The sequence below is a fragment of the Lissotriton helveticus genome, chromosome 8 (assembly GCF_964261635.1).
Source record: "Lissotriton helveticus chromosome 8, aLisHel1.1, whole genome shotgun sequence".
NCBI lineage: Eukaryota > Metazoa > Chordata > Amphibia > Caudata > Salamandridae > Lissotriton > Lissotriton helveticus.
In genome coordinates, this window is record NC_136069.1 from 1,037,264,398 (window position 1) to 1,037,282,340 (window position 17,943).

General features: G+C 48.1%; 1 protein-coding gene across 6 annotated transcripts in view; it reads left to right on the plus strand.

Annotated features, from left to right (window-relative positions):
- UPF3A (UPF3A regulator of nonsense mediated mRNA decay) overlaps nt 1–17,943 on the plus strand; it is a 726,694-nt gene that overhangs the window by 606,470 nt on the left and 102,281 nt on the right. For 4 of the 6 annotated variants that reach the window (XM_078657881.1, XM_078657875.1, XM_078657876.1 and 1 more), the window contains one exon: nt 5,751–5,822. The exons of the other annotated variants lie outside the window; for them this stretch is intronic. In XM_078657881.1, the coding sequence (XP_078514007.1) occupies nt 5,751–5,807 (57 nt within the window). In that variant the 3' untranslated portion in view covers nt 5,808–5,822. Of the gene's footprint in view, nt 1–5,750; nt 5,823–17,943 lie in introns of those variants that run through there. 6 annotated transcript variants of the gene reach the window in all.

The following is a 17,943-nucleotide window of genomic DNA, read 5'->3' on the forward strand; positions in this document are numbered from 1 at the left end:
TCATAGGTGTGCCGGAATCCACCAACACTGGACGTATGGAAGAATATGTTGAAAAAATCCTCATGTCTGCAGTGGGCAAGGACGTCCTATCCAGCCAATTTATTGTCGAGAGGGCGCACCGTTCCCTAGGACCGAGACCTGAGCCGGGGAGACCGCCGCGGCCTATTATCGCCCGGCTGCTCAACTACCGTGACGCGGCACTGAAGGCGGCACGGATGAATCGCAACCTGACATGTGATGGCGTGACCTTCTCAATATACCCGGACTTCACCCCTATGGTGCAGGAACAGCGCAAGAAGTTCTTCGACGTAAAGAAAAAGCTTAGAGACATGCAGGTGGATTACGCGCTCCTGTACCCTGCACGACTAAGGGTGACCCATCAGGCCAAGCAATATTTTTTCCCCAATCCGCAGCAGGTAGAGGACTATATCAAAAAACTCCGCGCCACTAGAGGGGGCAGGCGAAATGAGGAAGGTGATAGGGTGGACGAAGAACCTCTGGAGAATGCTGTGGATTGATAGAGACTTGCTGATGCGGACTCAGTGCCCTCCAGTCGTTGATCTGCTGATCGTTCTGCACTCCTGGCCCTGGTCATGCCTCAGAAAGACTACCTTGCTATGGAATTAAGCGGCGGATTCATTGCCACATGAACATGATGTGGCTGGGATGACGGATCATGAACTGGGATCAGTTCCTGTACTCACCGATGATGCGACTGATCTACTGGCGAACTTACTGGAGGGTTGTGCTGCGGCAGCTAATTGGACATACTCATTTGCTTTTGCTGGAGGGGTTTTGACCACTTGGGGAGGCAGCCATGAGAGTTGTCGGCGTGATGGACGGGTTCTAATCTGCAGGGGTGATATGTGCCAGGCACCACCCCCGTATCTCCGACTGTTCCCACATGGCATGTGCGGGGCGGGAGGGGGTTCTCGGGGTGGTTTGGTGCGATCCTCTGATGCCCCTGGAAGGGGATTCCCCATTCAGCTTTTCGGGGGTTGTTGAGTATGGGGATCGGGGAGGGGGGAGGGGCTGTGGTACTGGCAAGATTGGGTTGCTTCAGTGGGTGGGGGGAGGGGCGGGAGTACAGGAGTTAAGTTGCTATATGCGAGGGGTGGGGGGTAGATTGACTGTTGGGGGTTGGGAAGTTGTTGCTAATGGCGGTGGTTCGGGAGATGTTAATGGCATGAATGCAATCGTTGCAACTAGTGCAACCAACAGCGATGCTGAATGGAAGATACGAATGTTTCATACAGTGCATAGATCTACACTTGGTACGAGGCAAATAAGGGCTGACAGCTTGGCAATGATCCTTTATAAGGAATACGGTTGTGGTCATGGGGGATAATGCAATGCATAACGTTTCAATTATGTCCTGGAATGTGCGAGGGCTTAATGATCCCAGGAAATGTAGGAATGTGCTCACGTATTTAGATAGGCATCATGTGCAGATAGCGTTGTTACAGGAAACTCACTTGGACCCGCAAAGGGAACCGAAATTTGCATGCAGATGGGCAATCGTGAGGGCGTTCTCTTCTTATTCTACTTATTCCAGGGGCACGGTCATCTTGATTAACAGATCAATACCTTTCCAAAAGCTGGGAGCGAGGGTGGACACAGAGGGGAGATATGTGATCCTATGGGGTAGACTGGGCACAGACGTTGTCGTGATTGTGAATTGCTATGCGCCCAATATAGACACACCTGGTTTCTTCATTACACTGTGGGGTCATGTATTGGAGGTCGAAGCCACACACGTTATCTGGGGGGGGGACTTCAACCTGTCGTTGGTGCCGGTAGCGGATAGGTCGGATGGGAGTGGCCAATACAACACAAAAGCAAGGGATGCTCTGCAGGGTATACTGACTGAGGCAGGGCTCATAGATAGCTGGAGGTACACACACCCAGGGGCTAGAGAGGGCACGCACCTTACAACACACGCACGTACGTGGGCGAGGCTTGATTACTGCTTCGTATCACGGGGCCTAGCTGCTGGTGTCATTAGAGTGAAACATCTGCCTCGTACCTACTCTGACCACTGCCCGGTATTGGCTATGATTGAGGTGCCTGGACTGAACAGGATGCGACCGCCGTGGCGACTGCTTCCCTCATCCCTGTTGGACCCTGTCTTTAAGCATGAACTAGGGGAGGAGATAGAGGCGTTCTTCCCTAGAAACAAGGGAACAGTAGACAGTGTGGAAACGATATGGGAAGCCTTTAAGGTGACTGTCAGGGGTATCACGATTGCTAAGAGTTGCGGGGTACTTAGGGATATAGTGCGCACGCTGACTAGACTTGAGTCGGAACTTAAGGCCCTAGAGGCGGAGATGGTACATAATCCTAGCCCTGATCTGGCGCAGGCGTTCCCGTCTAAACTTTCGTCCTTCGAGGAAGAGGCTGCCAGGGAGGTGAAATTCCGGGGCAAACACTGGGTGGCTAGGAGTTTCTGTGAGGGGGACCGGCCGGGGAAGGTACTTGCAGCGCTCACGCGCCGCCAGCGCTATGCTACCCACATATTGGAAATTGCGGATGGCAAGGGAGGGACCTATCGGGACACAAAAAGGATACATGACACCTTCCTGCAGCACTACCAACAATTGTACTCCACTCAGCAGGTAGGCGAGGTAGATTTTGGGGACTTCCTTGATGACATAGCGCTATGTTAGCTTGGCGACGCTCACAGGGCCTTCCTCGGTAGTCCTTTTGAACTGGATGAGATTAGGGATGCTATCATGTCCCTTAGTAACGGTAAAGCTGCGGGGCTGGACGGCCTCCCAGCAGAATTTTACAAGTGCTACATTGACGTCATGGCGCCGGTGCTGAGGGAAGTCTTTACGGAGGCACTGGAGGTGGGGATACTACCAGGTTCAATGAGGGAGGTGGCGATCACCTCACTTCTGAAGCCGGGGAAGAATCCATTAGATACCGACTCCTACAGACCCCTTTCACTTCTGAACTGTGACGCGAAGATTCTTGCCAAAGTGTTAGCGACTAGGTTGTCCCTACTCATGAATACCCTGGTGCTACCGGACCAATCTGGCTTTGTGCCGGGTCGAGCAACATCACATAACCTTCGTACGCTGTTCTCACTTATCCCCACCATCTCGCCTGAGCTGCCCGTTGCCGCTGTGTTTCTGGACGCCACCAAAGCGTTTGACTCTGTGGAATCGGGCTACCTCATGGCTATCTTGACTAGAATGGGATTTCCTCGAATCTTCATCTCTTGGGTGCAACTCCTTTATACTGCCCCAGTTGCCAGGGTCGTCATCAATGGTGTGCTATCTACACAGATGCCGATTACAAGAGGGACCAGGCAGGGCTGCCCTCTGTCGCCCCTGCTGTTCGCCTTGGCAATTAAGCCGTTGGCGTGCAGGATCCGGCAGCTCCATAAGGACAGCGCCTTTAACTGCTACCAACGACAGATAGGGATTTCCTTATACGCGGATGACGTCACCCTGTATGTGCGGCACCCACAGCAGAACCTTAACCCAATCCTTAGAGAATTTATTGCGTTTGGAGGCATGTCCGGAGTGCACATTAACTGGAAGAAATCACAATTCTTCCCCCTTACGGCTTCGGTTGCCCATTTCCAATTGGACTACCCCCTGGAATGGTGCAGTTTAGAACTCAGATACCTGGGCATTGAGATATCACTCAATAAAGAAGACACTATCCGGCTGAACTATGGCGTGGCAATATCGCAACTGGCAGATAATGTGACTAGATGGATGGCCTTGCCGCTATCGATGGCGGGCAGAGCTTCCCTGATCAAGATAATCATCCTCCCACGTTTCCTATATCTGTTTCAAAATATACCCTACTACCCAGGCCCCTATTTTTTTAAGAGACTGCGAACTGAACTGCTCCGCCTATTTTGGGGAGGTAAACAACCGCGGCTTAGCTGGGCGGTCTTAACACAACCCTACGACAAGGGTGGGTTCGATGTGCCGGATTTTGTAGTGTACTATCTTAGTGCACAGGCGCAATACGCCTACCACTGGGTTTGTCCCGCTCCCTTTATGCCACAGATTGCGGCTGAAGAGTGGATAGCGCATCCGCTTCCGCTCAACGGCATGGTGATGGGAGGGATTGGTGATATTGAGACACCCGCCACTACAGTCACATGTACTGTCGACGCATGGAGAAGAATAGCTACAATGCTTGATGCTCCCATGCTTTATTCACCTGCACTGCCCCTAACGTACCACCCGAAACTGTCATTATTACTAGAAAACGGATTTCGATCCCTGTGCAAACGCGTTCACATACGAACATGGGGTGATCTGTTCCATGATAGAGTATTTCGCACCAAGGATCAGATATTTCAGGCGGGCCCCCCGACTCCAATGGAGGTATTTTACTATATTAGGCTTCGTCAGGGTATGCGTGACATACTCCCCTCCTTCCCGGACGAACCAGAGGTGGTATTGCCTTTGCAGGTGCTTTTGGTGTCAGATGGGAGGCATATGGTTTCCAAACTGTATAATCATATACGAACGCAGCGCCCGCCTGTTAGGTCCAGAGCGCGAGAGGACTGGGACTCTGACCTGGACACTGAACTTACTGATGAACAATGGCACTATTGCTGCTCGGTCACGGCCAATGTCTCGTCCAGCTGTCGTCTGAAAATTATTCATTACAAGTTTATACAGAGATTTTATTATACGCCGGTCAGGAAGCTACGATTTCTACTCTCAGACGACGACAAATGCGCAAGGTGCCGCTCGGAAGGGGCGGGCTTCCTCCATTTGGCCTGGGAATGCGGTGCGATACAGGACTACTGGACGCAGGTGCATGCTGCGCTGCAGGTCATGATTGCAGGCCTACTACCACTTGACCCGGTGTTGATGCTGTTGGGGTATACCAAGAATGTGCTCAGAACGCATCGACGATTCGTGGACATTGCACTGCTCCTCGCTAAAAGGAGAGTGGCCTGCAGATGGGGGAGAGGTAGGGCGCCGAAATTCAAAGACTGGCTGAACGATCTCACATACTGCCAAGACCAACATGGCATTTATGCTGAATTAATGCCCATACGTTGTAGGCCCAAGGATATATGGTCCCCGCTACAACTCTACTGGCTGTCCCAGGTGTCTCACAGTGACACCTCTATGGATGAGAATCAGATAGTTGAGCCCGGAGCAACCTAATGCCATCTGTCGCATGGATACAAATGCAACAAACCTAGCGGGTGGGAACAGAATCTCTCCGCTCGGGAAGCAGCGGGCTACTTAGCGTCGAGGTGGAGTGAGGGGTGGTGAGACACCTGCAGCTAGGCTACTACTGTTTACAGTACATGACACGCCGGGCTCTCCTGGTGCATTAATGATGTGTTCAAGTGGGAATGTTCATGCACATTGGGTTCATTGCCTGAGCACAAATTGTTATGGCTCCACACAGGGGGGACGACGTGCTACACCTCACGACAAACATCAATCAGGATACCCACGTTGCATATGCACACTTGTAGGAGCCGAAGGGGCACCCTCAATGGGGAGCGCAGGATACACTAGTACTAACAGTGATACTTGGGATCGCCTGATGAGGAGTATGGCAGCCACATCATATAGGTACCTAGCTGTCAGTTCTCTCTATTGCACATTGACTATGACGGGCGCCATTATTGTTAGATCTGCCTACAAGACGTAGAGGTCTCTCCCCAATGCTTGCATTCCTACATGAGATGAGTACAATGCTCTGCTTATGTTGTCTTCACCCTGTGATCTGCTGTTAATTGTTTTACTTTTCAGGTGAGATGGGCTGCTTCAGCCCACAAGAATACCAGCTGTTCTGCTACTGTACCATAAATGTACCACGCTGTATGGTTGATAATGATGTGAATGTCATGTATCTCTATTGACTGCAAAACTAAAATAAAGGTTTAAAAAAAAAAAAGTATTGTATCAAAACAGCAAACCAGACATGAAGGCTACAATATGGCCTTCTCTGAATATCTCTGCTATTCAAATTCCATTCCATTCCATTTGATCTTTATTTCGACATTTTTCAGTCATAAAAGATTGCAGTTAAAACATGTATAAAACCCATTGACATAAAATAAACATATCATAGAATCAGATTACCAATCAGAATGTAGATCATAGGATAATCAAGTCAAAGGATCAAATTTCATTCAGTGTATACTGTCATAATTTCATAATATACAATCACCCCTGGGTGCCGCTGTGATGAGGGAACATCTCTTGGACCACATCGCTAAGAGGAACTTGGAGAGTGCAAAGACTATGTGCGGTGACGTGTCAGTCTTAAGGACTCTCATTGCAACAAAACATTTATCAAATCCCATGTTCTTACATAAGGGCACCAACCAGTACTTTCTGGCTTTACTGTAGGCGGGGCAAAAAAAGAGCATGTTTACTTCATCCTCCTTGATCGCACCACATCCAGGGCAGAAGTTACTTGTGGGATTAGACCACATGCTTGTGTGTGCCCTTAGTGGTAGTGTTCCATGCCTCCATTGGATGTATAGCTTCCTCGCTCCTACAGGATATATGACATTCATAAACTCAAAACCAAATGAGTGTTTGAGAGTTAGAAAGGTGATGGTCAAGGAGCCAGCTTTGGAGTCATGCAACCATATGTTTTGTTTTTGATCCATAAAGGACTTCGCAAGCGTTTTGCCTGAAACCCCCCTGCATGCCCGTTCTGGATCATACCATAGGTCAGGTAGTCCTATTTTCCCGAGTTCATTTTTCACAAATACAAGCCAGGGAATTTTTACAGCGCTACCGTGGCTCAGCACATACTTCAATTCGAGCCTATAATTGAACAGTTCTGGAGTTATCCATAGCCTGCACCAAAACCTCAAAGGTTTCAGGGCTAACTCGTCCTGGATAAAACTCAGCCCTAAGTCCAATCTCAACGGCAAGAGAGGTGTGCTTTGGGGGAGTGCAAGTAACTGCCTCATAAACTTGTTCTCCTCCCTGGGGATTTCGGGCCTACAGGAGTACCCCCCGAGTTCCCCACCGTAAAGAGCCGATGCCCTTGCCTTTACTTTGTAAATCTCCAATGCGGGGCTCACTGGCGTGAATGTCGATGAATTTGACATTTTAAGGATACCACCCACTAGTTGGGAGAGTTTCAATTGGGATTTCGCCTGTTGGGGGCCCCAGGAAAGATTTTCGTTAATCGTTACCCCTAGATACTGAAAGGTCTGTACCCTCTCCAGTCTAACCGAGCCCAAAATCGGAGTTGGACGGGTCCGTGCTGGTGGACTGAAAATCATAAATTTGGTCTTGTCAGCATTGATTTCCAGTCCTTGGCAGCGGCAAAAGTCTGTGAAGCCGTCCAGGACTCGTTGAATCCCCATAGGGGACTTGGACAGCAGGAGGGTGTCATCGGCAAACATTATCGCTGGCACCCTCCTGCCTGCCAATCTGGGTGCGTCGTTGTTGGGGACCGCATCCAGGTGCGATATAACACCATTCACATAGAGGCAGAACAGGGTTGGTGCCGGGACGCACCCCTGCCTGACCCCCCTGCAAACTGGAAACCGGGACGACAGCGCCCCATCCCTCCCGCATCTGACCTGTGCATAGTTTTGTGCATGCAGCCTCATCAGCATCGCCAGTAATGCTTTTGGGACTCCCAATCCCAAAAGCACCACCCACAATTTGCCCCTAGGTACTAGGTCGAACGCGGATCGAAGGTCCACGAAGACCATATAGAGGCTGCCACCCTCTAATGTCGCCGTCTTCCAGAATAGCATTATTAGACAGAAGATCTGGTCCACAGTAGACGTCTTCTTCCTAAAACCAGCCTGATAAGGGCTGAGGATGTCACGCTCCACGATCCACTCCTGTAAGCGGTCCTGGATTAAGCGGGAGAAGATTTTTTGAGGGACGTCAATGAGGCGAATAGGCCTGTAGTTGGTTGGGAGCAGAGGAGAGCCCTTCTTGAAGATCGGGACGATCTCTGCTCCCAACCAAGTACCCGGTACCTCCATGCCTCCCAAAATAGCGTTGAAAAGGGCACATAGGTAAGGGGCCCAGATCGCCGGTTGATCCTTGAATAGGTCACCGGGGAGTCTATCTAGGCCAGGAGCCTTGGCCATGGCCAACTTCCCTATGGCAGTATAAACCTCCTCCACTGTAAACTCCTGGTCGTCTTGTTGTTCCCCCAGACCAGGTATATATGCCGGTAGGCTCTCCAGACCTGTGTCAGCATATAAGGTCTTAAAGTGTAGCTCCCAGACCCCTGCCTCAATGTTAGGTTCAGTTGCGGATCTAGGCTCTCCTGAACCAGTGCTGACAATTGCCCAAAATCTACGCGCGTCCCTCATATCCAGTGCGGAGGAGAGGTTAGACCATTTCTCCATGTCCCACTCCTTCCTGGCATGGTTCCATGTTTCTTTATATTGTGATCTTAGGGAGCGAATTTTAGGTTTGTCTCTCCCGTCTTTTAAGGCCCTAATAAGCTCTGATTTTGCCTACACGAGGCGTTGTACCATGTGGATACAGGTGCCTTACGCCTCCTATTAGAGCCAGGGGGGTTGAAGAACTCCGCTAAGCGGGCTACTAGGTCCTGATGCGCACCCTGCATATTATCTTTAAAATCTGGTGCCAGAGGCTGGGAGATTAAAGAACCCACCTCCGTGAGAGAGGGTAGAATTGCACTATATAATTTGGGCAGGGCGTCTCTTGATACCGCCAGTTTCTCCCATTTGACTCTGCGTCTGTTGTTGGTTATGGTTAGCCCTTCAGCCACATCCAGGCCAGTTTCCTTCCCGCTTGCCCTAGGCCCTGGACCCTCTATCTTCAGGCTGAGTGCATTGTGGTCACTATCCACCCTAGGCGCTACCTCAAAGTCAATCACCTTCGACCACAAACACGACTCCACCATTATATAGTCAAGTCGTGATTCATGGCCCTTCTTGTTGAAGGTGCACTTTGACGGAGTGTCAGATGGAGTCCGACCATTACAGGCCCTGATGGAATTATTCAAGGTCAACGTCGTAATCTGTATGGCCAAGGGGGACCAAGACTTCAGATGTGGGGACTGACATGGCGGGATTCCCCAATGTTCGTCCTCGCCCGTCAGAACTCCCTCATTTAGACCACGAAGTGGCTCGTAATGGCAGTTTAGGTCCCCAGCGACCAAGAAATGTGTATCCCTACTTAGAGAGCCAAGGAAACTAGACCACTCTTCGATAGTTTAGGACTCGTTTGCCACACTTGTAGGCCGTGAATAAACATTCACGATGGCAAGTTTATAGGGGGTTGGCCAGGACAGGAGGACACACTGAATATCATCAGAGTGGTCTGGATGATCTCACCCGAACAACCCAGATGTAACCCGACCCAGATTGTAAGGCCCCCCGATGGACGTCCCTTTCCTCCCCACCGTGCAGCAATGTTAAATGCTGCAAAGCCAACTCTATGTTGGTCCTCCCTAGCCCATGTTTCTTGGAATATGCATATATCACTGTCATCCACAAAGGTACCCCACTCCGGACAGGCTAATTTGTTTGGTAAGCCTGCCACGTTCCATGACAGGATGGACATGCAGTTTGCGTTCCCCTCCCTAGGACATATACTATCGGGTTGAATGTTAACACTCCCCGATGGTTTGTCCGGACTGGTAGTAGCTAAGGATAATACTGGTAGGGGGTCTTCTACTGCCCTGTCCGAACCAGTGAGATCAACACTCCTGTTTCTCAATGTTGGGGACTTCTGGGCTTCTGGCAGCTCGGATACCTGGTCACTCTCTATCATGGCCAGGCCATCTCCGGCAACCACGTCACAAGGCAGGGCCTCCTCCTGCATGTCCTGCCTGGCCAAAGTCAGTCAGTCGACCTGATCCAGGCCACTGAACCTATTATAGCATGGGATCTGGTAGTGGGAAGATGGGTGGTGGCCGACCGGGTTCATCCATCCCCTCCCGGCTCGACTATGTGATACAAGAGACCAACCCTCATCTGGGTCTCTCAGTTGTTTACTGGGGTAAAAATAAGAGAGAGGCCTAACTTCAATTTTTGTGCCTGCGCTGGCTGGACTCCATTTATATATGTGGTCTACAATGTGTGGGTCCCTAAAGTTGACCAATACACAGTCGCCCTTTATAGTTTTAGGTGTACGGCCTACCCAAGCCACCCTTCGGACCATAGTTATTTCAGTAGTCATATGTGGGGGAAGGGGACTATGCTCATTAAGCCAGTGAGTGGCTTTATTTTTCAAAGTTGTATATTATTCAACGTTTGGCATACTAATTTCTAGGACCCCTGTTAAAACAATTAAATAGGGACTCACTTCTGGTGGCAATTCAACTTTGGGCCCTGTTCGGAGTCTCTTACTAGAACCTGTATCTGTGATGGCCCGTCCATCGTGTGAAGTAATACCAGACACTACCCGACCTACACTGCTAGGCACTGTATCCTTAACAGCCTTGGGTCCCCCTCCTATTGTACTAAGCAATGCATTTGTTCCCCCCGTGGATGCTGCAGAGTTACCAGCAGCTTGTTGTATCACAGAGGCGGCAAGATTATCGTGCATCACAACTCCCCCTGCTATAATCGGCAAGTTCGGGTTGCCTTGAGCTAAAGCATTGTTTACCAAACTATTTAAAGTGCCCACTGTTACTTGTTCAAAGTTAAATAATTGTCTTTCAATACTGGCAAGTCTCTCTTCCAATGGGCGTAGTAGGGCACTCAATAGCGCAGTGATTTTCGTACATGACGAGTCCTCCCATGTCGATGATTCTTCCCTGGGTGGGCCTGCACCAGTCACAGTAACACCCCCTGAGCTTCCCAGTGGCAGCGGTGAATCAGATGAAACAACATATTCGAATTGATACTTTAAGCAGAATGAAGTCTATTCTTTTACAGACAACTGTGCCTTTATCCTCGTCCAAAGAGACGTATGATCTGCAAGTTGCAAGGACAGTGGCAGAGATACATACCCTATTATCGACAAATTGCCCCATGCATTTCGTAGAAATGTTAAGCCAAATTTTAAACATGTCTGATACCAGTGGCATCGCACATGTATTTAAGACAATTTTTTCGGGACTGTTAGCACCCTTTGAAACAGTTCTGGGCATCTTCCCGAATTTTGTGCATTCTGTATTCGGCGGCCTGCCTCTTCTTTTGGGACTCGTAGCAGGAATTTTATTTTTGATCCTTCTGCTCCGATATGGCAAGCCAAGCCGCAGACAAAACTCAGGCTACGATGGAAGAAACGATCCTGGCCATACGTTACCGAGAACGGATCACTAAAGTCCTCGGCTTTGCCCGGCTAAGAGATCTGAGTACTACCTGGTTTCTTTCATTCAGACCAATCTGGCAAGATTGCATCTTACCTGTGCTTCGATGTCTGCTATGCGGAGAAGAATGCGTGTTGGACGTCTGTCTTACACTATCATCAGCAGTACCTATGGATATCGATACTTTGCTTGGTTCGGTAACGGCTCATGCAACGTGTTGTCCCCAGCGGCTACCTATTCTGATGACGGCATTCGTTGAGGCTTCACCATTACGATTAGGTGGCGGTGAAGTACGAGATGAAAGCAGCACCACACAGGTACAACCTTCTGTGAGCATTGCTGATCCAGACATAGATGATGGCAATGATTCTCACATTTGCACTATTTCAGCTTTTTCGAACTTGGTCGAACTTTCACCTACTGTTGTAGACCAATTTTTCGCAAGCCTGTTCGATATGATGTTCTCTCCTAACAACGAGAATAACTCTTAAAACAACGAGCACACAGCCTTCCCTGAACTCTGAATTTGGCCTTCAGTTTTTGATAAACGACACTACTAAAAACAATTGGAACTATTTTTTCCCCAGAAAGCGAAATTATTTTTCCGTTCCCAAAATATTTACCTTTTTTTTGGCACATGGTACTCTGCTTAAAGTAGAACTATTCTTAGAGAACAGAACTTCTGCTTTTAGACTCTAGAGACAATATTTTGATTTAGCCTCTAGCACATGTACAGTATTTTATAAATATGTGATGAAATAGTCTCGACCTTCTTTTCTGTATTAAGAGCCATTTCATAAATGTAATTTTCGCAATTCATTCAGCCGCTTGAAAAACGTACAGTACAAATACTCATTTTCGTGTATATACCATATACCATTTCAACTGCAATTTATGTATTTTGGGGTGGGTTGGAAAACACATGCATCGTTATATGTTTAGTATTGCTTAGTATTTAGTAATGATGGACATTATACGTGGAGTGGGTGTTGTGAATGTATCTAGGACCCTATTTAAATATTCCCGATTCATGCCCTTATGTGGTTATAACAAAACATATCCTTATAAAGGCATACGAATCATATCCATATTTAGTCATAGCCAATGCAGTCCAAATACGGCAAGGCTACTCCCATAGACTCCTAGAAAGTACAATGCGTTCTTTAAACAAACCAAGCCTCCAGCAGCCCAGGAATTCCCCCTGCTTTTGTTTTGATTTGAACAAGAACTCCTGGAGTCCAGAAAGAACTGTAAGTTCTTAGTGACGTCTTATGTCCAACCTTACGTCAAACTCGGCACCTTCCAGGTATAAATATACCAACATTTGCCTTAAGCAAACACACGGTGATTTGAAGCAGATCGGCTATCTACTTGCCCGACGCCCAGCTGATGCGAGAGCCGAAGGAAGCCGACCCTCCCATTTGACGCACTGAGAGAGATGCTGTCTTTTCTCCTGCCGAGAAATCCAGCTCCAGTGTTTCCAGTCACCCTTGCGGGTTGCTGGGAGATCGAGTCCTGAGAGAGAGATACAAGACCTCCTTCATTCTAAAACCAAGGTACGGAGCTGATTAGATCCTTAGAGAATTCTTGATGCAGATTCTTGGCAAAACTAACTTAACTTAAACTGCAGCTCACTTACTCCTTCCCACGTATTAGGCTTAGGTCAGGTACACCGGGGTAGGCGTATCTTAGAAGCACCAGTTGAGTACGTTTAGTCAATGATTTTATGTATGTATATATTTTATCCGTTTTAAGTATCATATGGCTCAGAAACCATATCAATGCTTTTACAGTATTATTTCATAATACTACTTTTACTGTACGCACTTTACTTTACAACAAGTATTGCAATTGTGGCAATTCACTACACTTGCATGAGAAAGAGGACTGCTCAATAAATAGCAACTTTTATTGAAAACGCCCCTTTCTCTATTTCTCTGCACTCCTGGTGAAACTAAGAATGCACGATTGACTGAGTGAAATAACTGTTTATTGTTTTCACACGACTCTGGAGATATACTCCTTGTTCTGGAGGGAGCAAAGTTGTCATGTTTATGCGGTTGTCAAAAACGAATCCCTTCTTGTCTAATCAGGAAAGTTAACTCCTTCCTGTTCATTCGAGAAAGTTTCTAGTGACCTCTGAGCTAGCTGGCACACCTAATTAAGTCTAACATATTCAGTAGAGACCTAGATGACCTCAGTCCTACGTCTAAACTATTGTTTGTGTTATTCCAATGCGCAGAGCCTATTGGGAATATAGGAACTACACTACATGGGTTTCACCACGGACTTTCACTAATTCTTTATTTTAATCAGACTCACTTGAAGGGAAGAAACCAGCACTACAAGACCCATAAGGCCATTGCAGTGGCCACGCCTAACAAGGCGGGATCTTTGAAATAAAATGGTGCTGGAGAACACTGTTTGGTATTAGCATTTCTTTGCTATTGAGAAAGGGAACACAATTCCGAAACGCGTCTGGCAGGTTTAATCAAAGGGATGCTCCAGTCCTGCAGCATGCCTGCTTGCATGTTCGTCATCCAGCACAAGAGAAATTATCTATCTGCCGGTTGTCTCTCCCACAAGGGCTACTTGTTTTTGATGGATGTTTGCGGCCAAGCTGGCCGCGGAAGAAGCTCACTGCATGAAAGCGGGCCCGCGATGGCCCAAGGTTAGCGTCATTTGCACTACGGGAGGCAGTTTTTCTGATGACCCACAACAAAGCAGAACAGGCAGTGACAGCCGGACGCTGCATCCACCCACATGGGTTTCACCACGGACTTTCACTAATGCTTTATTTTAAACAGACTCACTTGAGGGGACGAACCAGCACTACGAGACCCATAAGGCCATTGCAGTGGCCACGCCTAACAAGGCGGGATCTTTGAAATAAAATGGTGCTGGAGAACGCTGTTTGGTATAAGCATTTCTTTGCCATTGAGAAAGGGAACACAATCCCGAAACGCGTCTGGCAGGTTTAATCAAAGGGATGCTCCGGTCCTGCTGCATGCCTGCTTGCATGTTCGTCATCCAGCACAAGAGAAATTATCTATCTGCCAGTTGGCTCTCCCACAAGGGCTACTTGTTTTTGATGGATGTTTGCGGCCAAGCAGGCCGCGGGAAAAGCTCACCGCATGAAAGCGGGCCCGCGATGGCGCATGGTTAGCGTCATTTGCACTACGGGAGGCAGTTTTTCTGATGACCCACAACAAAGCAGAACAGGCAGTGACAGCCGGACGCTGCATCCACCCACATGGGTTTCACCACGGACTCTCACTAATGCTTTATTTTAAACAGACTCACTTGAGGGGACGAACCAGCACTACGAGACCCATAAGGCCATTGCAGTGGCCACGCCTAACAAGGCGGGATCTTTGAAATAAAATGGTGCTGGAGAACGCTGTTTGGTATTAGCATTTCTTTGCCATTGAGAAAGGGAACACAATCCCGAAACGCGTCTGGCAGGTTTAATCAAAGGGATGCTCCGGTCCTGCTGCATGCCTGCTTGCATGTTCGTCATCCAGCACAAGAGAAATTATCTATCTGCTGGTTGGCTTTCCCACAAGGGCTACTTGTTTTTGATGGATGTTTGCGGCCAAGCCGGCCGCGGGAGAAGCTCACCGCATGAAAGCGGGCCCACGATGGCGCAAGGTTAGCGTCATTTGCACTACGGGAGGCAGTTTTTCTGATGACCCACAACAAAGCAGAACAGGCAGTGACAGCCAGACGCTGCATCCACCCACATGGTTTTCACCACGGACTTTCACTAATGCTTTATTTTAAACAGACTCCCTTGAGGGGACGAACCAGCATTACGAGACCCATAAGGCCATTGCATTGGCCACGCCTAACAAGGCGGGATCTTTGAAATAAAATGGTGCTGGAGAACGCTGTTTGGTATTAGCATTTCTTTGCCATTGAGAAAGGGAACACTATTCCGAAACGCGTCTGGCAGGTTTAATCAAAGGGGTGCTCCGGTCCTGCTGCATGCCTGCTTGCATGTTCGTCATCCAGCACAAGAGAAATTATCTATCTGCCGGTTGGCTCTCCCACAAGGGCTACTTGTTTTTGATGGATGTTTGCGGCCAAGCCTGCCACGGGAGAAGCTCACTGCATGAAAGCGCACCCACGATGGCGCAAGGTTAGCGTCATTTGCACTACGGGAGGCAGTTTTTCTGATGACCCACAACAAAGCAGAACAGGCAGTGACAGCCAGACGCTGCATCTACCCACATGGGTTTCACCACGGACTTTCACTAATGCTTTATTTTAAACAGACTCACTTGAGGGGACGAACCAGCACTCCAAGACCCATAAGGCCACTGCAGTGGCCACGCCTAACAAGGCGGGATCTTTGAAATAAAATGGTGCTGGGGAACTCTGTTTGGTATTAGCATTTCTTTGCCATTGAGAAAGGGAACACAATCCTGAAACGCGTATGGCAGGTTTAATCAAAGGGATGCTCCGGCCCTGCTGCATGCTTGCTTGCATGTTCGTCATCCAGCTCAAGAGAAATTATCTATCTGCCGGTTGGCTCACCCACAAGGGCTACTTGTTTTTGATGGATGTTTGCGGCCAAGCCGGCCACGGGAGAAGCTCACCGCATGAAAGCGGGCCCGCGATGGCGCAAGGTTAGCGTCATTTGCACTATGGGAGGCAGTTTTTCTGATGACCCACAACAAAGCAGAACAGGCAGTGACAGCCGGACACTGCATCCACCCACATGGGTTTCACCACAGACTTTCACTAATGCTTTATTTTAAACAGACTCACTTGAGGGGACGAACCAGCACTACGAGACCCATGAGGCCATTGCAGTGGCCATACCTAACAAGGCAGGATCTTTGAAATAAAATGGTGCTGGAGAAGGCTGTATGGTATTAGCATTTCTTTGCCATTGAGAAGAGAACACAATCCCGAAACGCGTCTGGCAGGTTTAATCAAAGGGATGCTCCGGTCCTGCTGCATGCCTGCTTGCATGTTCTTCATCCAGCACAAGAGAAATTATCTATCTGCCGGTTGGCTCTCCCACTAGGCCTACTTGTTTTTGATGGATATATATATATATATATATATATATATACATTGAATCTTTCACAGAAGAACAGGACAACATCTTGTAGAGATTCAAGAGTAGAGGGTATCCCAATTGGGTCCTTAAAAAAGCTAAGGAGCGGGTTGAGGGAGTTGAAAGATCACAAACCCTGAAAGATATTTCAGAAAGGGACACCACAAAGGGTGAGGAAACCACTCGCATGATCCTTACTTTTAATTCTGAGTCACAGAAAGTGAAACATATCCTTAACAAACATTGGGAAATTTTGAAAAACGACACCATTCTAGGGGATATTATTCCTGACAGACCTACCGTCACTTATAGACGCAACAGAAATATACGTGACCTGGTGGTTAGAAATGATATCACTGAATATCAAATGAACACTCAACATGGCCTGGTGGGTTTTTACCCATGTGGCCACTGTAAGGCCTGTAGGTACAGTAAACATAGACAAGTGCTGGAATACAGAGGAACTACCAAAAAACTAACACAGTTTTTAACCTGCGGCACGTGCTTTGTAATATATGCTATAGAGTGCAAGTGCAATTGTGGTATATTGGAAGCACTACTTGTGCTGCCAAAAAAAGAATTTTAGAGCATTTAAGGGCAATCACCAATCGAGAGCAAAATTATACAGTTTTTAAATCTCATGTGGGTTGAAGTAATGACACGTATCAGCCCTTTACCTTGTTAGCGGCTTTGCTAGGCCACAAAAGGATCCCGCTGCCTGAAAGTCGGACCAGCGCTGCACCAAAGAGGGTAAAGAGCGAAATGGATGCAATATTCCAGAACTTCATCACAAAGCAAGGTAAAGGGCTGAGACGTGTCATTACTTCAACCCACATGGGATTTAAAAACTGTATAATTTTGCTAGAGTTCGACTAACTGACATGAGGTTGAATTACCTTGCACTACAGGTCCCAAGATGCCAGGATAGCCACGCCCACAGGGCAGGACCTCATGACATTAAAAGTGCAATGGAACAGAACGAACTCGAGTATGCAGCACATAACCATTGAAAAAGGAAACAGGAGTTCCTGAAACACGTTTGGTGTGCCAGACATTGAAAGAAGTTGTTTCACGCTGCAGTTTACCAGCAGATGAAGTCCGCAATAAAAAGGAAATATGAAAATTGTTTGAGGATTCCTTTCACAGGAGCAACCCTATTGAATTCATGTTAGCGGCTTTGCTCGGCCGCGAAAGGATCCCGCTGCCTGAAAGGCGGACCAGCGCTGCACCAAAGAGGGTAAAGCACGAAATGGATGCAATATTCCAGGACTTCATCACAAAGCAAGGTAAAGGGCTGAGACGTGTCATTACTTCAACCCACATGGGATTTAAAAACTGTATAATTTTGCTAGAGTTCGACTAACTCACAAGAGGTTGAATTACCTTGCACTACAGGTCCCAAGATGCCAGGATAGCCACGCCCACAGGGCAGGACCTCATGACATTAAAAGTGCAAAGGAACAGAACAAACTCGAGTATGCAGCACATAACCATTGAGAAAGGGAACAGGAGTTCCTGAAACGCGTTTGGTGTGCCAGACATTGAAAGAAGTTGTTTCACGCTGCAGTTTACCAGCAGATGAAGTCCGCAATAAAAAGGAAATATGAAAATTGTTTGAGGATTCCTTTCACAGGGGCAACCTTATTGAATTCATG